General features: G+C 39.2%; 1 protein-coding gene across 1 annotated transcript in view; it reads left to right on the forward strand.

Annotated features, from left to right (window-relative positions):
• The window catches only part of LRBA (LPS responsive beige-like anchor protein), a 564,845-nt gene that overhangs the window by 203,366 nt on the left and 340,140 nt on the right, over positions 1 to 21,339 (forward strand). The window contains exon 35 of the mRNA XM_054717692.1: positions 10,527 to 10,635. Within this exon, the coding sequence (XP_054573667.1) occupies positions 10,527 to 10,635 (109 nt within the window). The remainder of the gene's footprint in view (positions 1 to 10,526; positions 10,636 to 21,339) is intronic.

Consider the following 21,339-nt stretch of genomic DNA (forward strand, 5'->3'; position numbering starts at 1 on the left):
ATGTATGGGAGTGGAGTGGGGGTGGGGCAATGGTAAGATATGTACACATATAATACCTTAATAAAAAAAAGATTAAAAAAATAGTAATAGGTTAGATTTAATGGTCATGGGATGGCTTATATAATTTAAGGAAAGGGCACAGAACTGATCTCTGGGATGCCTCAACATTTGGAGGTAATGCAGAAAAGGCAGTAGCAGGAAAGGAGAAGTAAAGCAGCTGCTAAGTCAAAGGAAAACCAGGAAAGTTCTATTTCATGTTAAAGAAGATAAGAGAAGAGAATGAAATGTTTTAAGAACATATGGTACTTATCATAGTTAACCTACTATTTGCATGTGGTCCTAACTTCTTATATTAGACTAGAGGCCTGGTGCACGAGATTTGTGCACTAGGAGGGGGTCCCTCAGCCAGGCCTGTGCCCTCTTGCAGTCCGGAACCCCTTGGGGGATGTCCACCTGCCGGACATCACTCTCGCAGTCCAGGGCCCCTCGCTCCTTACAGCCTGCATGCAGTGGAGGCGGGAGAGGCTCCCGCCACCGCCACTGCGCTTACCAGCTGTGAGCCTGGCTTCTGGCTGAGTAGCACACCCCGTGTGGGAGCGCACTGACCACTAGGGGGCAGCTCCTGCGTTGAGCGTCTGCCCCCTGGTGGTCAGTGCACATCATAGTGACTGGTCATTCTGCCGATTTGCATAGTTCAGTCGATTTGCATAGTAGGCTTTTATTATATAGGGTTGCAAACTCCCTGTGGATACCATTCTTATACTAGATTGTAAACTCCTGTGGATAGTTTTGTGCATCTTTATATTTCTCACATATAGTCTTCTAGAATTGCTTGGCATAAGCTAGTGTTAAAAAAGCACTGCTGGACCTCCAGCAATGTTCAGGCACTGTTCTATGGTCTGGAGATATAAGAATAAATTATACTAGGTTGGTGCAATCTGGAATGGAAGACAGATTTGTAAATACATAATTGAAATGGTGTCATACAGAATGATACAACATGATAACTACCACAGAAAAGGCATATGCCCCTTGGTGGGGGATTAGTTCTGTGGAGGGAAGCAGATGTAGGATCTGAAAAGGTTTTATTTAGTTGAGTTTTGCTTTGAAGGATGAATAAGATAGGCAAGATGGAATTAGAAGTGAGGTCATTCCTGGCTGAGAGACTAGTAGGAACAGATGCAAAGAGGTGCAAAAGTACAGTGTGCAATGTTTGAGAAATCAGCCTTAGAGTAAAAAAGGAGCAGCAAATATGAGCCTGGTTTCTAAGCTGTGCATAATTGTTAACTCTCCATTGTGTAAATGTACCACAGCTTTTTTACCCACTCATCTACTGATGGACACTGGACTGCTTCCAGATCTTGGCTATTGTAAATAACGCTGCAATGAACATAGGGGTGTATATATTCTTTTGAATTAGTCTTTTGGGTTTCTTCAGATGTATTCTTCTGTAGATCATTGGAAGGTAGTTACATTTTTAAAGTATGCAGTGATAATAAGATTTTTCATTTTAGAAAAATGATCCTGTGGAGCATTGGCTGGACTAATAAGACTATTGGAAAGAAGCTTGATTGGAGGCTATTGTAGTAATTGTAGTAAATGATGCTGAGTGCCTGCAGGGTACTGGAAAATATTACCGAAACAGCTTCTAGAGTTATTGCAGAGATAGAATACACAGTACTTAGTCTATTGGATGCCAAATATGGGAGAGTCAGATATGACTCATTTCTAGCTTCAGTAACTGGAATCATTAGCAATGATTTTAGTAGTCAGAGTTGGGACAGAAAAAAATGAATAATCTCTGAATAAGGGACTAGTTTAATAAATTATGGTATGTTCCATCCACAGAAATTCTCTGTATAATAATAGTGCACCATTAGTTAAAATGAACAGGTTTGCATAGTATGACTCTTTCATACATACATTACCACGAAGGTCGCAGCTTAAGACAACACACATTTATTATCTTACAATGTCTGTGTGTCAGGTGTCTGGGTGCAACTCAACTGGATCCTCTCTTTAGCGTTTCACAGGTGCTGGCCAAGCTGTGTTCCTCTCTGGAGCTCGGAGTCCTCTTTTAAACTCATGTGGTTATTGGCAGAATTCAGTTCCGTTCACTTGTAGAGCTGAGGTCCCCATTTTCTTGTTGGCTGTCACCAGGGTTCTATCTCAGCTCCTAGAGGCTGCCCTAGCTTCTGGTCACATGGTGGCTTACTTTTCAAGGCTGGCAGAAGACTCTTCAGTCTGCTAAGGCAGAGCCTTATAATGGAGCATATCATAGGAGTGGCTATCCCATCACCTTTGCTGTGCAAAGTAACCTGTTCCTAGAAGCATGCCCATATTCTGTCTGGGTTAAACTCAATAGGAGGTCACCTTATAGTGTGTTCAGCACAGCACTTATATTAGAATTTAAAGCTGGAAAGGACCTCATCATATTCTCTTTTTTCCCAAGTCCACTGTAGGAAAGCTCATCTCTAGTGCTTAGCCTCGTCTTTATAGTAGCATAGTAGCGGTGAACAGGTATTTGACAGATATTTAAAAGACAGAGGGAAATGTGGAGAAAGATGTTAAAAGGTCAGAGTAAGTACTCCAAAGACTTCTTCAGTCATACTGTGGATGAAATGATTAAGGCTTGCTTTTTAGGACATGAGTTGTGAAATAGAGAGCATAAATTAAATCTGGAAATACTGCAGAGGAATTACCCTGGCAATATTTGCTCATTGATTAGGAGCTTGGAGGAAAATGGTAGAGAAGAGGGAGTAGACTAGAATAACTTTGAGGTTGCTTGTTTGGTGACTGGGAAAATGGTGTGCCATTGACTAATCAATTAACGTTTGAGTGCTGTGAGGCAATACATTGATGTGAAATTCACGATGCGGTTTTTGGTCTCTAGAGAGAAACTGAGAAGCACCAACCAGTATTTCACATTGGCGCTCTTAAAAGCCCTTGCCATCTCCATCTGTAGAGTCATAGGAAGTTATTCATTAGCAGTTTTTAAATTGCACTAGGGATTGCTTTTATCTGTAATGCCTGAATGTGTACTGTTTATTAGCACTTGAAAGAATACCCTACTTACCTTACCCCCAAATCATAGATAAGACATTGCATTAACTTCTGAAGTGGCTAGGAGACAGTTGGGGAAGTTGGGGGCCATTGTAGAATCTCTTTGCACAAAGGGCTACTTTTTAAATATTTAGTCCTGTTAATTTTTTAATAGTTTAGTTCTGTGTCAGAGAACATATTTGGTATGATTTCCTTTGAAAATCATTACAGAATTCTTTGTTATCCCACATTTGCTTTTTTCCTGTATCTTCCATATTTACCTGAAAAGAAGGTTTATTTTTCACCTAGTGGATAAATATATATATATTTATTAGATCAAGTTTGTGATCATATTGTTAAAAATATTCTGTAGTGTTATATCTTTTACACCTAGTTATAAGCCATATTCTTAGGAACATAAAATGTAGAATCTCAAAATTCTGAATTTCTATGTCTCTGGTTCATTTATCATTTGACGTGCTTATCTCTTTATCTCTGATTTTGCTTCTTAAAGCCATTTCCCCCTTATATTAATAAAGGCACAATAGGTTCCTTTTTTATCCATGGTTTTGCTTTCCATGGTTTCAGTTATCCATGGTCAACCATGGTCCAAAAATTTCAAATGGAAGATTCCAGATATACACAATTCGTAAGTTTTACATTTTGTGTCATTCTGAGTAGAGTGATGAAATCTCGCACTGTCCTGCTTCGTCCCACCCTTTGTGAATCATCCCTTTGTCCAGTGCAATGTCAACCAAAGGTTGTCATCACCAATTCAATGCCAACAGGTGTTCCCCATTTGGGCTGCGGTGAAGGGGAGAGACTTTATTCAGTGCAAACAGCTCAATTGTGAAACAGCTAGGCTGTGGAACAGCTCAACTATGATTTCAGCACAGCTGTGGAACAGAATGGCTGCAAGATAGCTCAGTATGTACTGAGAAAGTTCAATTATGATATAGCATGGCTGTGGAACGGCTTGTGTGAGGCGGCTCCGGTGTCACAGCTCTGCTCTCACAGTACAGTTCCGTTCCAGCTCAGGTGTTATGGCTCCAGCTCAGGTATTACAGCTCCTGCTGGGGTGTTAGGGCTCCAGCTGGGGTGTTAGGGCTCCAGCTGGGGTGTTAGGGCTCCAGCTTCGGTGTTAGGGCTCCAGTTCCAGATAGCTCTGGCCACGGAAACACAGTCTTTGATGCAAACAAAGTGCACTCCACAGAAACAGTGCACAAGAGAGGATTTCCTGCCCCTTGTCCCTGATTGGCCCATTTCTATGCAGGCAAGGACTCCAAATCCTCAGTTTGATTGATTCAAAAAGCACTGTTATGATCAGAATGGAGTTGCTCTGATTGATTGGTAAAGATGCAAAGATATCGCTCTGTAGCTCCGATTGGGTAGAGAAAGTCTCAGTCTTATTGGTCAAATTTTGATCCTAGAAGCTCTCTTATGAGTGTTGATGCAGATGGCAGGAGCCCAGGGAAGGAGGATGGGCAGCTCACTTCAGCTTTTCCCTGAAGTGCAGAGAGCATGAGAGGCCCCTGTTTAGCAATGGCTACTGTACTCTGTTTATAAATTTGAGCCCTGTTAGCCACCAGGAGTCTTTCTTAACAGCTATGTTCATTCTCGGTTTGACAGTGTCCATAGTGTATGCTACCTGCCTGTTTAGTGACTTAGTAGCTGTCTCAGTTACCAGATGAGCTGTCCTCATATTGCAGTGCTGTGTTCAATAATCCCTTATTTTACTGCATAATGGCCCCAAAGCACAAGAGTAGTGATGCCAAAAATTCAGATTTGCTAACAAGAAGTGTAAAGCATATGTATGTGTGCATAAGAAAAAACATAGTATATATAGGGTTTGGTGCTACCCATACTTTTAGGTATTCACTGGGGGTCTTGGAAACTGTCCTCTGTGGATAAGGGGGGGAGGGGATGTGACTGTACATTAGATGCTTTCTTTTACTATTTTTTATTGTTCATCTTTTCTGAAAAATACTTAAAATTGAAAAACTTATATTGAAATTGTGTCACTTATAAATAGAACACATGTTAAAATATCTACTTGAAAGTAATTGTATTATTAAATCCGTTTTTTTAAAAATATAGTCCTTACATATTTAGGTTAAAACTTATTTTCTTTGTAAACCAAAACTCCCAAAGATGTGTGGAAAAGGAGGCTTGATTCAGGTGAAACAGTTTGTAAACCTGTGGAAATGTAGTCTCTGGTGAGAACCGAAAGTGTGCTCCACTGAGACAAAAGGGAGGCCCTCTTTTACAGAGACAGTTCCCACCCAGATTCCCAATTGTTCCAGTTTTATCCAAATGAGGTTTCCAAATTCCTACACTTTTGATTGTTCCAAATCATACAGTTTGATTGTATGGTATCCTGTGTTCTGATTGGTTGTTATAGAGCAGTTCTAATTGATTTGTATAGATGCAAATGAATATATAATTGTGCAGCTCTGATTGGACAGGGGCAGGTCTCAGTCCCTTCTTCAAGAGACAAAACCAGAGATTCCCTGCAATGGGTGATTTAGATGACATAAAAAAGCAGGGCATGATGGGGGAAGCCAAGGGGTCAGTCAGGTTCTTTCCGGTGTACAGAGTACATAAGGAGCCCTTCCAGCAAATGGCTGCTGGACTCTTATCCTATATAATAAAGAGGCAATATGCAAATTGACCATCACACCATCACAAGTTGGCGGCGCCCACGGGGGGGGGGGGCTGACTGCTCTGTGCACCTGCCGCTGGAGTCCCCTTGTCCCGCCGGGAGCCTCAGGTCCTCCTGCAATCCCCACTGACTGACAGCTTGCCCAGGCTCCTCCAACAAGCTGCCCATCCCTCTCTTCCTCCCTCCCCTGAAACTGAAGCCTAACTGTGGTGTCCAACAAATTAGAAGTTATAACTCATGTCGTTGAGAGTATCCTCCATTCCTCAGCTGGGGCTGGCTGCTCCGCGCGCCTGCCGCTGGAGTCCCTTCAGCCCTGCCAGGGGCCTCAGGTCCTCCTGCAACCCCCACTGACTGAGGCTCAGGCACGCAGGGCCGGCCCGAGGTGCAGGCAAGCCTCGGATGGCAGCTGCCCAGGCGCAGGTAAGCCTTGGACCCGCCCGAGGCTCAGGTAACCAGGGCCAGTCGAGGCTTGTGCTGCCGGCAGCAGCAGAGGTGTGATGGGGGCATCACCTTCCCCTGATTGCCAGGTTGCCTCCCGCCCCTGAAGGCTCCCGGACTGTGAGAGGGGGCAGGCTGGGCTGAGGGACACCTCCCTCCAGTGCATGAATTTTCATGCACCGGGCCTCTAGTTATAAAATTTGTGCCCATCTAAGGGGAGTCCATCTCAGCATATAAATTCTTTCTTGGGGTTCATATCAAATTAATTATTCTTCTTGGAGGCCACACCTTATTATTTGTTCCCTTTATATTTATTCCATGTTTTGCATGTTCCTTTTTTCTCTTTTGTTTTCTTCTTTTGAGTTAATTATTTTTGTTATTCAATATTAGCTGATAATTTATACATTATTTTATTTTATTTTTTAAATTTATCTTTAATGTTGAAAGTATTATAGATACCCCCTTATTTTCCCCCTATTTACCCCATCCACCATGCTCCTGCCCCTTCTTCAGGCCTTTATTATTTTTATTTTATTAAAAAATTTAATATATATATATTTTTTGATTTCAGAGAGGAAGAGAGAAGGAGAGAGAGATAGAGACATTAATGATGAGAGAGAATCATTGGCTGACTCCTGCATGCCCCACACTGGGGATGAAGCCTACAACCCAGGCATGTGGCCTGACCTGGAATTGAACCGTGATTTCCTGCTTCATAGATCAATGCTCAACCATTGAGCCACGCCAGCAGGGCAGGCTTTCGTTATTTTAGATACTTTAGTAGTTGCCTAGAGATTGCAATGTGAATGTTAGAGGGAACATTTTTAAAAAAAATTCTCACTTGAGGATACTTTTTAACTTGATTGATTGATTGAGAGAGAGAAAGAGAGAGAGAAACATCAATGTGAGGTAATCGATCTGTTGCCTCCATATGCGCCCAATGGGGTATTGAACCGCATCCTATGTATGTGCCCTGACTAGGAATCGGACCTGCAGCCTTTTGGTGTACAGGGCTATACTCCAACCAGCTGAGCCCCTTGGCCAGGGCAGAGTTGTTAGCATCTTCTATGAATTAGTTTTCACCATTTCATGGACTATAAAAGAACATCAGAACACTGATTCCTTTTATTTCTGTAGCCTTGAGGGCTATTGTTATGAATTTTAAGATTATATTTTTTGAATGTTAGAAGTCATTATTATACTAGTAATTGTTGTAAACATTCAATATTCTTTCAGAGTTACTTACATGTTTAACTTTTCCATTGCTTTGTTTTTTACTTCCTTGTCTTTCATTAGTCTGATATTATTATTTTTTCTGTCTAAAGAACTTCCTTTAATGTGGGTTGTCTATTGACAAATTTTGTTTTGTTTGTCATTAAATGTCCATGTTTTGCTTTGCCTAAGGAAAAACCTTTCCTTTACTTTCTTAGGTTCTTTGGTTGGTGACCTCTGAAGCAAACCGACAAAAGACTTGAGAAAAGATTGGCAAGAGAAAAAATAATTTTTTTTTTTAATTCCCGTATGTTTGAGGGATTTCCCAAAAATATGGGACTAAAGTCAGAGGTTAAGATTTAAAGGCTTATACCATCTTGATAGGGAAGAGGGAAGGGAGAAGGGCACTTATGTGCAAATAAATGACTTTTAGGAAATATAAAGGGACCCTTAGGAGAATAGATGGGAGATAGAGTTTAGTGACAGTGTCCCCTTTGGCAGTTTCTTATCCGGGTGTTGACTTTTAGTCTCCAGGTAATGGGAGTCAGTCTTCCCTGGTTGTGAAACTTCAGTGGAGAGGACTTATGGCAGTTGAATTCTTTTGGTAGATTCTGCTTTTAGGCAGATAAGGGGAGTTCAGAAAAATACTTCACAGTGGTATGTTCTGGATACCTTCACTTTCATTATTGGAAGATACTTTTTGGGTATAGAATTCTTAGTTAGCTGTTATTTTTGTTTAGCACTTTGAAGAGGTCATACTTAGGTGGCTTCCATCAGTCTTATTCTTGTTCTTTTGAAGGCAAGAACTTGTCCTTACCTCTTTCACTTTTTCCCTCTCCCAGCCAGCTAATATATTTTTCATTTGACGGTTTTATTATGATAGGGTTGGGTGTAGTTTTCTGTTACCTTGCTTGGAGTTTGTAGCACTTGATCATATGGCTCAGTGTTTTCTGTTTGTTTTTCCAGTTTTCAAAATAAATAGTGTTCTATTTTTTTCCCATTCTCTTCAAATATCGCTCTGTTTAAATTATTTTAAATACTGTCTTTACTCCATATATACTCATGATAGACCTTTTTACCATGTCCTGTGTGTCTGTTACATATTTTGTAAAATTTTCATCGTTTTTCTTACCGTGCTTCTGTTCAGTTGTCATTGACCCATCTTTCAGATAAGTTGTTCTTCAGTTGAGTTTCATAAGCTTGTAAATCTATTCCTAATTTCATATTTGTTTTGTTCAGTAGTTCTACAGATTTCAGTGTCCCCTGGAATTCTTTTTGCTAGAATCTGTTTTTCTTAACTATAACTACATTTACTTCAGTGTTCAGATATGAAACTTTACTGTCTTGATTTTCTGTGAGTTGGTTTCTATTTGGTTTTTATTCATTTGATGTTGTCTCTTGTTATACGTGTTAATTTGTGATTGGATGTTGGAAAGTGTTTTTAAAATTGCAAGGGTAAATGTTAGTCTGCAGATGATATCTTTTGAGAGGATTTTCCTTTTGGTTTCTGGTTAGCAGTTGACTAGGTGCTGATTCTGTTAATTTAGGACTGGACTGAGCTGATTGATTCAAAACTGGAGTTTTAAAAATCTGTGAGAGTTTGTCCTATTTTCAGTTTGATTACTCCTAGCATGTAGCCCTTGTGAGGTCTTCTGAAAATCTGGGCTTTTACTGTGGCCTTGTGCATTGGTTTCTGCCCTCCCCCCATGAGCTTCTGAAAAAAATTTTAGCTTTTTTGTTTAGCTAGTTAATCTGAATATAAATCACCATAATGTTGTTTGAGGGTTTGCTTTAGTATATTGGAGGTCGGTCTATTTCTTATTTCCTAAGGTATATCTGCGTTCCTTCTGTAAACCTAGGTAATCTACTAGGACCCCTCTACCTTGACAGGTTATAAAATTCAACTTTTGTGTCCCTAGCTCTGTAAGACTGAACACAACTCTGCTCAGCTTCTCTGTTCCCACCTGTGAACAGCAAATACTTCAGTGGGAAAGTCAGGCTGCATGTCTTTTGCATGCTTTTTTTTCTCCAGGATCTTGGCTCTTTAAATCTTGGGAACTCTCCAGTATCTTTAAAAAGATTGATACATAAATTTAATTAAGCATTTTTAGTTTCTTTTGTTGCATAGCTAGTTTCATAAAAGCTAATCTGCTCTTGCCAGAAGGATAACTTTTTTGCTGTTATATTCCTCAGATATTTAGTGCAGTGATTTTTAACCATTTTTATCTCATGGTACTCATACACTAATTACTAAAATTCTTGTGACACACCAAAATGTATATTATATTTTTTTATGATCTGACAAAATAGTTTAGTATAATTTTGACTCCTTGACACTGGATGGCTATTGTTGTGTTGGTTATTGTCATTTTTTTATTTGACAATCTAAGGGGAAAAAAGGTCAGTGCCCCTGACTAACTAGTTAGGTGTTGCATGTTTTAAAAATTCTTGTGGCATACTGGCTGAAAATGGCTGATTTAGTGTGAAGTAATGTTACTTCATTGGGTATGATGTCAGAGAAGACAGGAAATATTTTTTCATTCCCAATAACAGTGAAATATGTGGTGTATGTGTATACATATATTTAATTGATAATATTAATCTTTTATTTTTTATTCTTTATTGTTTAAAATATTACATATGTCTCCTTTTTCCTCCATTGACCTCTCCCTGTCCACCTCCTGCCCCCCGCACATGCCATCACCCTTCTAGTGTCTGTATCCATTGGTTATGCTTATATGCATGCATCAAGTCCTTTGGTTGATCTCTTAACTCCTCACCCTCTCCCCGGCCTTCCCTCTGAAGTTTGACAGTCTGTTCGATGCTTCTCTGTCTCTGGATCTATTTACATTCATCAGTTTATGTTGTTTATTATATTCCACAAATGAGTGAGATCATGTAATATTTATCTTTCTCTGACTGGCTTATTTTGCTTAGCATAATGATCTCCATGTCCATCCATACTGTTGCGAATGGTAAGAGTTCTTTCTTTTTTACAGCAGCATAGTATTCCATTGTGTACTAGTAGATATACCACCATTTTTTTTTTAATCCACTCATCTGTTGATGGGCACTTAGGCTGTTTCCAAATCTTAGCTATTGTAAATTGTGCTGCTGTGAACATAGGGGTGCATAAGTCCTTTCTGATTGGTGAATATTCATCTTTTTATAGGTTGCTGAGCCAAACAATGAAGGATCATCTAGTAAGAGTAGCAAATGAAGCTGAATTTATCCTGAGCAGGCAGCGAGCAGAGGATATTCACAGACATGCGGAATTTGAGGTAGGTTCCACATATGTTTGGTGTGAGGAAGTTACCAATGCATAGGTAAAATGGCAGGATTGTGTAAGCAAACATGTCACCAAAAAATTAAGACTTACTTTGTGAGAGAATCATGGATGTTTACAGAGAGATAGTATAAGTCTCTAGCCCTCTGGTCTCAACTCAAATTTATCTACAAGTTAATTTGCAGCAGCTTCTGCATGGAGTTTCTTTACCCTTGTGATTTGAGAGCTCGATAACCTTTGGAGCAGAGGAAATGAGGGAGCATATAGCTTTCTCCTTGGATCCTCACTGAGGGACCAAGTGACAATCCATCTAATGACTTCTGCGTATTCAACAGTCACACCTGAACACGTGTAACAGGTGTTAATTCATAGAGGAAATTAATGGTATTGTAGCTGTATAAATTAGCAAATTTGACACCTAAGGTGAGCTAGAAAAATTTGGAAAAAATGTTTGTTAATAATTGGAAAAAAGTTAAAAGCACCATCTGGTTCTTTCTAACATGTTACGAACAGATAATTCAAATGTTGCTGATATTTTTCTGGTACATTAAAGAAGATGAAGACCTCCCGAGTGCATTTTATACAACCTGAAAAGGTTATTGGAACAATATAACTCCAAAACATATTATTTATGAATATGGGTACAAAATTCTAACTAAATCTTTAATCAACATTCTCCACAATGTAATAAAATAATTATATACTAATTATAAGTATATACTAAGAATTATATACTTAGATTTTATTCATGGAATTCAAAGATGGTTTAATATTAAGATATCTATTTCTTAAGTAAATTATATCTAAACAAATTAAAATAGAAAAATTCTGTGAAGATACCAGTAAATGCAGAAAAAAAGCACATGATAGATTTTAGCAGCCAGTCCTATAAGACTTTGGGGAACAAAATGTATACAAGTGAATTCAGTACCCCACCCCCTTGTTTATTAGTCAGAGTTTCTTAGTGTCCAGGTTCCTTCTTTTGACTCAATTCTTTTTCTTTTCTTTTTTTAATGTACAAGGGGCTCATGTGTGCTGTAAACTTAAACTTCTTTCATGTTTAAGAATATTTCCCTGCTGTCTTTATATTGGAATGACATTCTGATGGTTTTAAAATTCTTGGCTAACACTTGCATTCCTTTAGAACTTTATAGACATTGCTTTGCTTTCTTCTAGCTTTGAATGCTGCTTTCAGAGAAGTTTGAGGCTGGTCTGATATTTTTCTCAGTTGATGATTTGCTTTTTCCTGTTTGAGATTTCTTTATTTGCTCATGAAGTTCAATTCCAACAGCAGTATGACTCAGTAATAAACATTATTCACAAAATTATCCTGGAACATAGTCTTCAGTTATACTGTCAATTCAGTTCTTGGAAATTGTTTTAAATTAAAATTTGAAAATTCTTTCTCATTTTATTTTCTTTTTCTTTACTTAGCTATACCTTCATTAATCTATATCACATATGTTTTTCATATCTCTCTTATAGTTACTTTTTGGAAGCTTTTTGATGACTGCTTCAATTTCTTCCATAGCTATTGGCCTATTGAGATTTTTAGATTCTTCCTGATTGAGTTTTGGAAGGTTGTATTTTTCTAGGAATATGTCCATTTCCTCCAGGTTGTCCAGTTTGTTGGAGTAGAGTTGTTTGTAGTTTTTTTTTAACAATCCTTTGTATTTCCGTGGGGTCTGTTGTTATTTCACCTCTTTCATTTCCGATTTTGTTTATTTGGGTCCTCTCTCTTTGCTTCTTGGTGAGCCTGTCTAGGGGTTCATCAATCTTGTTTATCCTTTCAAAGAACCAGCTCTTGGTTTTGTTGATCGTTTATATTGTGTTTTTTTTTTGTCTCTCTGTCGTTTATCTGCGCTCTGATCTTTATTATTTCCATCCTTCTGCTTACCCTGGGCTTTTCTTGTTGTTCTCTTTCTAACCCTTTGAGTTGTAGGGTTAGGTAATTTATTACCATTGTTTCTTGATTTGCAGTAGGCTTGTAGAGCTATGAACTTTCAAGACTGCTTTTGCTGTGTCCCGTAGATTTTAGATGGTTATGTTTTCATTGTAGTTTGTTGCCATGATGTTTTTTATTTCTTCTTTGATCTCTCTGGTAACCCATTCATTGTTTAATAGCATGCTATATAGTCTCCATGTGTTTGATTTTTTTGGATTGTTTTATTGTAGTTGATTTCCAGTTTTATGCCATTGTGATCTGAGAAGATGCTTGATATGATTTCTATCTTTTTGAATTTGAAGAGACTTTGCCTGTGCCCCAATATATGGTCTATCTTTGAAAATGACCCATGTGCACTTGAGAAGAATGTATATTCTGTGGCTTTGGGGTGAAATGTTCTGAAGATGTCAGTTAATTCCCAGCTGATCTAGTGAGTCATTTTGGATTGATGTTTCTTTGCTGATTTTTTGTTTAGAGGCTTTGTCCAATGGTGATAGTGGGGTATTAAAGTCCCCTACTATGATTGTATTGCTGTCAGTCTCTCCCTTGATATCCTCCAGAAGTTTTTTTTAATTTATTTGGGTGCTTCTGTATTGGGTGTGTATATGTTTACCAGAGTTATTTCTTCTTGTTGGATTGCTCCCTTTAGTATTATGAAGTGACCTTCCTTATCTTTTTATGTCCTTCACTTTGAGATCTAATTTATCAGATACCCCAGCTTTCTTTTTTTCATTTCCATTCGCCTGAAAAACCTTTTTCCATCCCTTCACCATCAGTCTGTGTGTGTCTTTTTTTCTGAGGTGGGTTTCCTGTAGACAGCAGATATATGGGTCATGTTTTCTTATCCACTCAGTTACCCTATGTCTTTTGATTGGGGCATTTAATCCATTTACATTTAACCCTTTGCACTCGCTTGCTTTTTTCTCGATTCCTTTATTCTAATGCTAACCGTGTCGAGTCACACTCGACATCCGAGTGCAAAAGGTTAAAGTTATTATTGATAGGTACTTGTTTGTTGCCATTTTTATTCTTTACCCCTGTGTTCCTTCTTTGCTTCCTATTTCTTCTTTTTATAGAAGACCCTTTAGCATTTCTTGCATTGCTGGTTTGGTGGTAATAAACTCCCTTAGTCCTTTTTTTTGTCTGTGAAGCTCCTGATTTCACCCTCAGCTTTGATTGATAGCCTTGTTGGGTACAGTATTCTTGGATTCAGACCCTTGCTTTGCATGACTTTGTATATTTCATTCCATTCCCTTCTGGCTTGATGTGTTTCTGTTGAGAAATCAGTCGCTAGTCTGATGGGGGATCCTTTGTAGGTAATTTTCTGTCTCTCTCTGGCCACTTTTAAGATTCTTACTTTGTCATTGGCGTTTGCCAATTTAATTATAATGTGCCTTGGCGTTGGTCTTTTGGGGTTCATTTTGTTTGGGACTCTGTGACGTTCTTGGATATGTGTGAGTTTTTTCTCCCCTATATCAGGGAAGTTTTCTGTCATTATTTATTCAGACAGGTTTTCTTTTCCTTGCTCAGTTTCCTCTCCTTCTGGCACCCTTATTATGCGGATGTTGTTTTGTTTCGTGTTGTCCCAACGTTCCCTTAGGCTTTCCTCCTGTTTTTTTAATTTTTTTTTTCTAGATGCTGCTCTGCTTGGGTATTTTTTCCTACCTTGTCTTCTAGCTCACTGATGTAGTCCTCTGCTGCTTCTAGTCTACTGTTGATGCTTTCTATTGAGTTCTTTATAGTGATGCCATTTTTCATTTCTTCTTGGTTCTTCTTCATTTCCTCTTGGTTCTTACACATACTGTTGAATTTTCTTCCATTCTTTTTAACCACCTTATGACCATTTCTCTGAATTCTTTCTCTTTTCTTTCGTATGTGGGCTGTTTCTTTATCTCCCCATAATCTCTTTTCTCCGGGTGTTTGGTTACATAGTTCTCTCTCTCCTGTGTTGGTTTAAAGGCACAAAATACAACACAACAAGCACAATGCACAAGGCATTGAACACAAATGTATTCATGATATGAATAACCCCAAATAAAGGTGACCGCCAGAGAAAAGAGAATTAGGCAATAAGAAAGAAAGAAGAAGAAGAAGAAAAGGAGTGCAAAAATGAAATTGAGAAAAGGGAAAAAAAGTAAGAGAGAAAAGAAAGAGAATAAAAAAGAAGAGCGGCAAAAACTATATGAGGAGAAAACTCCAATAGAATAGCCACTAATCCCAACAAATGTAAGCAACAAATACCTAGAGATGAATGCAAACTACAAACAACAACTAATATCAAGCGAGGCGAGGAAAAACAGAAGCAAAAAACAAACAAAACTAAAACAAAAAAAACACACAAAAAGAAATAGCGAAACAATCTCACAAGTAAGCATAAAAAAACCCCCAATATAATCAACAATCAAGCAAACAACAACAAAAGGACAGAGAGAAAAAAAATTTGGGTAGTGAAGAAAGAGAAGAGAGAGGTGTGTATGGACTTAGAGCAAGGGATTGGAAATTAGATATATAAGTAGCATGAATTTTTAACGGGGTAAAAAGAACGAATAGGGAAAATCTAAAGCAGGAATAGGGTAAGAGAAACAGGACAACAAAAGGGGAAAAGTGAGAAAGATAGTGTTAGCATAAAGGTAAAGTTAAGATAGAGTAAAATGATGCTAAAGGAAAGATGAAAATAGAATGCAGGACACTAATCCCAAAATAAAATAAAGATAAAATAAAATGACACTTTAAAAAAAAGGTAAAATACTAGTAGTAATAATACTGATTAAAAATAAAAATGTAATAATTAAAAAGGTAAAATAAAGTGAGGAAAAAAGAAAAACATTTAGTTTCTTAAGTAAAAGATGACAAAAAATAAAAACAAAAATGTGCAATAGTGAAGGTCATTCACTTCCTGTACTGTTCTGTTTGGCACGCCTGTTTCCTAGTCAGGACAATATTGAAGTTCCCTGCATTCCACTGCTCCTCAGTGTTGTAAGCCACAGTCCTGATTTTCAAGCAGGCAGTACGTCTTTGTTTCTTATACTCCTTTATTTGTGTTTACACAAGAGTCAATTTGTGATTCAACCCCTGGGTCAGTGTTTCTGGATTGACCTCCGGGTCTATAAGTCCTCTCTAGCTAGTGCTTAGATTTTGTTTTCCCTGTTGCACTTAATACTGGTTTGGGGGAATGGCCTGCCCCAGAGATGGTTCTCTGATGGTTATTCCCCGCTCTGATCCCCAGGTTCCACAAAAACAACTTTCCCCTGCAGTCTCTTAGAGTGTTCCCAATTGGGTGATCCTATGTTCTGGGCTTAGTAGTCAAAAGCAGGGATTTAAAGAAGAAAGAAAAAAAGAGCCAGAGTAAGAGCGCGACTTTTACCCTCCGGTGCTGCACGCAAGTCTGTGCAGTCTTTTTTCCCCCTGGCTCTAAGTCGCCGACACACTTAAAATTTTTAGGCTGCCCTTTTGCGCCCAGTTCAGCTATGGGTTGCTTTTTAGAGTTCCCTTCTGTTAGCAGCCCTGCGGATCCCCTTCTACATTTGCGGATTACGCTAGCCTCAACGGCCGAGGATTGTTTTTGGGGTGCAGACTTCCCCAGATCCTCTAGCTCCCATTGTGCGCATTTCTCTCTCCTGCCTCGATCACAGGCCTCACCTTTCTCTGGGCGAAATCTGGCCTTTCCGTGAGAAGGTGCAGAGCTCCTCCGAGTCCGTGTATTTGCTTTGCTTGGGGTCCGGTGTTCCTGGGTTCGCAGTTGTTTCCTGGGAGTTGTTGTAGATTCCCAGGATTTTTAGACTTCCGATAACAGCCACTCTCCCCTTCAAGATGGCGTGGTCTCCGTGTCAGAGCCAGTTGCTCCAGGAGGGATTTCAGTAGCAGTGGAGGCTGCCGGGTCATTGGAACTCCATCTGGCAATCCCCAACAGACCCGTGGAGTATAGCTGTCCCTCAGCTCACCAATAAACACTCCCCGTGCGACCACACACTCCCCTTTCGTTCTCTCACTCACGCACTATCTTGCAGTCTGCCTTCCTGTCAGCAGCCATCTCCATTCTCAGTAATCTGTAGTTCTTAATTGCTTTACTTTCTCTGATCTCTCACCAGCAGTAACTGTTTTTAGTGTTTTATTTTGTACCTGATGTTTGTAATTTATTTATCTATAATGATTATGTTTTGTTCCTCATTTGATAATTCAGGTCTTCAACCTCTCTTTTCACCTTAGCTATTTTGATGTGTTTATATGTTTGTTTGTTTTTTAGTTATATTATTGTTATATTGATCATTTCAAGGAGATAATCATGAGGAATTTCCTTTATATTTTGTTATATATTCACTTGAGATTCTTTGTCTTTTGTATAGAATCTCCCAGTTTTATTTGAAGAAATTACTATTCAGCTTGTTTTTTATTGATTCATTGGTTGGTGATATACATGCCTAGAATGAACTTGCCTGGATTTTCTATTGACTTAGTCAAACAGAATATGTTAGTGACTTCTTCCCTTCTCCCCAGTGTGATCTACAGTCTGAATTTTGCATTTTTTATTTTTTGCCAATATTGTATTGCCTATCATGAAGAGAATGAGAGACCTTTGAGATGGGTGAGGAAACTTCCCAGCCCACCTAAGTTTTGCTTTCTCTTTAAGGTTTTGTTAAGTATTTTCTACTTAAGTTCATTTCATCTTATTAGAAACTGTGGACAATTCTCATCAGGGCAAAATGTGCTTAGGCTTTGAATCATGATGTCATTTCAGAGAATAGTCTGGTGTCTGCTTCTGTCCTGGGAAGTCAGCCCTGATTTTCACTTCCTTGCTTCACCAAGTTTGGTACTGTAGTTTTTTCCAGTATCTTCAATGAGAAAAAATGGACACAATGATACCTCCTAGTCAGTTTGTTTCTCTATATATGAAGGCATTAAGAAAAATTCTCAGAATTTTGTCAACTCACCATATTGCTTCGGGCATATGGTTAAGAACTGAGCTTTCTTGCACCCTTAGTTCTAGTTCCAGTATGTTTATTTTCCCCATGGCAACCAATTATTTAATGATCCATTCTATGTGTTAACTTTTTGTTGTTGTTATTTGGTTAATTTTGTTTAATTCTTTGTTGTTCAAAAGGACTTTATTTGCTAATTTTTTTAGGAATTGAAAGAAGAAAAAACAATTTAGTTGCCTTGTTAGCCCTCCAACCTAACCTGGAACCTATCTTTCTAATTGATTACGAAAAGTTGGGGGTGAGATTGCAGTTCAGTCTTTTTTTTTTATTTTTAGTGATCATGGAGGTGATTTATGTGTTCTTGTGTGTATGAATGAGAGAAAACGAGGAAGGAGATAATGTGGAATTGAAAGGAAAAAAAAAATAAAAGAGGAGCCCTAACCAGTTTGGCTCAGTGGATAGAGCATCGGCCTGCGGACTGAAGGGTCCCAGGTTTGATTCCAGTCAAGGCCATGTACCTTGGTTGCCGACACATCCCCTATAGGGGGTGTGCAGGAGGCAGCTGATCAATGTTTCTCTCTCATTGATATTTCTAACTCTTTATCCCTCTCCCTTCCTCTCTGTAAAAAATCAATAAAATATATATAAAAAATAAAAGAGGAAAAATACTTTTAAAACACTGTGTTATGCAAGAGATTAAACTGACTTGAATCAACCAGTATATATATGTTTTAACTAATTTAATTCTTGAAATAAACCTCTGAAATAATGCTGTTATTGTCTCTCATTTTATAAATGATAAAGCAACATAAGGAGGCCCGGTTGGCGTGGCTCGGTGGGTGAGCATCGACCTATGAACTGGAGGTTGCTGGTTCAATTCCCGGTCAGGGCATATGCCCGGTTTGAGGGCTCGATCCCCAGTGAGGGATGTGCAGCTGATCAGTGATTCTCTCTCATCATTGATGTCACTATCTCTCTCTCCCTCACCCTGCCTCTCTATGAAATGAATAAAAACATATTAGAAGAAACAAAACAGCACAAGGAGGATATAGCCCGAGTTAAAGCTAGAATTCAGATCTAGGCAATTTATCTCTTAATCTCTAATCTATGCTTTTTATTCACATTCATTAGATTTCTATAGAATGTGTGATAGGATTTATTGTTGGCATGCACTGCAGCTTTATTTTAAACTATTTAATTTTATACTTTAGTACAGTTTTTTATTTTTTATTTTTACCTTGCTTTGTAATATTGTAATATTATAAAGTGCTAGAGGCCCGGTGCACTGAATTCGTACACGGGAAGGGTCCCTAGGCCTGGCCAGCAATCAGGGCCAATCTGTAGGCTGATCGGGGTCCCTGCTCGCACTCGCATTGGCCTGGTACCATCCGCTTGCTGGCCCCGTCCTCCCACCCCACCATTGCCAGTCCCTCCCTCTGTGGGGCGACTGGCAGGATGACCAGGGGTCTCCCGCTAGCACATGCCTTGGCTGGCCTGGCACTGCATTCTCGCCGGCCTCGCCTCTGCCCCCCCGCCACCATCGCCGGTTGGACCCTGCGGGCTACAGGCAGCTCCTTCATTGAGCATCTGCCCTCTGGTGGTCAGTGTGATCATAGCGACCGGTCGTTCTGCTGGTTATTCTGCCATTCAGTCAATTAGGGTTTTATATAGATTAATGATAATAAAATCTCTCTATATAAAAAGCCAGTGACTGAAACGCTGTAATGATCAGAATTACCGGTCACTATGACACCCACTGCAGCCAGCGAACCAGCCCAATCATGGTGGGGCCAGCGGCCAACCTCCCGCGGACCCTCTCCCCCGCCGGCACTGTTCCCAATGGGCCCCTCCATTGCAGTCCACCCACAGCCCCTCCCCCTGACTGGCCCCACTCCCAATCGCACCCCTTACCCCAAAGGGGGTGGGGCAGGCCAGCCAACCTCCCGCTGTCTCCTCCTCCTGACAGGCCTGGCCCTGATCTGCCCTGATTGGGGCCAGACCGCAGGACCCCACCCGTGCACGAATTTGTGCTCTGGGCCTCTAGTCTTACCTAATAATAGACAAACATGTAAATTGATCGTACCTCCGCTACGCCCACAGCCAATCAGAGTGAGTATGCAAATTAGAAGGCCAAAGATGGTGGCCGCCCAGCTGATCCAGGCACGGAGTGGCCAGACGGGGCAGGACGCCTGCTATGAGAGGGACGGGGGGGGGGGGGAGGGGCGAAGGGATCTACAGGAGCAGAGTGCTGCAGCGAAGACAAGACTGCAGACTCTGGAGTCTGCAGCGAAGATGAAGATGGCAGACTCTGGCCAGAGTCTGCAGCGAAGTTGGCAGACTCTGGCCGGAGTCTGCAGCGAAGACGAAGATGGCAGACTCTGGCCAGAGTCTGCAGCAAAGATGAAGATGGCAGTCTGCAGCAAAGATGGCAGACTCTGGCTGGAGTCTGCAGCAAAGACAAGACGGCAGACTGTGGCTGGAGTGAAGGGCTGGGTCCCGGGTGCCAGAGGAAAACCCTTGCTGGAAGCCAAGGGAAGGAAGGCCTATTGCACAAATCTATTCATGGCAACGGGCCTCTAGTATTTAAATAAAATCCAAGTTTTTCCAAATAATGTTATTGTTACCTTAATCTTTAGTGGAGAAAATAGATTTGTTCAAATACTGCACATGAAAGTCTCTTTTAAGAGAGCAAGCATATATTTGTAATTCTTAGTAGGCTTATTTTCACAGAAAAAAAATCCCTTTCTTTATGCCACAAAACCCAATTGATTGAGGCATGTTCATGTTTAATATATTTCTAACTATATTGCTCTTAAATCTTAAATAATACTCTACAAGATGAAGCATATTTTTTTCTAGACAGCTTGTATTCTAAAGGTTATCTATATTCAGCCTTGAATTTATGTTGTGCTTTCTTTAATAATATATCTGAACTTTATCTACTGCTAGCTACTTCCTCCTGCAAAGAAGAGATGTCATGTATTTAATATACCATTTGTGGTTGCAAAGTAGCTGACTTGTTTCATTTATTATCAAGGGATTGATGACAGTGTAGATCTAAAATGCTCATCTTCTTAGTTCATTGCATGATTATCTTTGGAGTGGGACGTTCTTGATATCTTCAGCTTTTGATTTATGTAGAGGTTCCTTGAATGTCATGATATCTTTGATTAGGTGTACATCTTAACATTATTTTTTGATCTTATAGCTGTAAACAGAATGTTTATTAAAACATTGTATGTGTAAAACATTGGACCCTGTTTTGTAAATATGGTGTATATATGGGTACATACCATTCATGACCATCTTTTTTGTTATAAGATTCGTCTACAAAAGTTTAGTTTACTTAAACTAATGTGATATATCTATAAAACATGTGGTCAAGATTATCAGATAACAACTTAAGTTTTAGGAATCTATGTAAGTTTAAATCTACTTCAATAAGAATTGCTTAATGTTCTTTTAGCTGCTGTTGCTTTGAATTTCAGTTACTATACAGTAGAACTCACTTATTAGTGTCAATAAAACTGCAAACTAGTTGGCCAGTGATCTTATTTGAAGTAATAAAATACTGTTTTGAAATAAAGGCATGAGAGCACTCGATTAATTCTTAATGAAGCAATGTACATATTTTTTCTTTTAGATGAATTCAACTGTTTTCATATTAGCAAACAAAATATTTTTCAGTAGAATAGAGAACTTTTTTGTCAGTTAAATACTTTGAAATTTAAAAAAATTAAACACTTCTATAGCACCACTTATTCATCTAAGCTCTTAACAAATATAAAACAAATGTTCATAACAAATCTTTGAGATAAATATTATCATCTTCCCAGTT

The sequence above is a fragment of the Eptesicus fuscus genome, chromosome 6 (assembly GCF_027574615.1).
Source record: "Eptesicus fuscus isolate TK198812 chromosome 6, DD_ASM_mEF_20220401, whole genome shotgun sequence".
In the NCBI taxonomy this organism is placed as follows: Eukaryota; Metazoa; Chordata; class Mammalia; order Chiroptera; family Vespertilionidae; genus Eptesicus; species Eptesicus fuscus.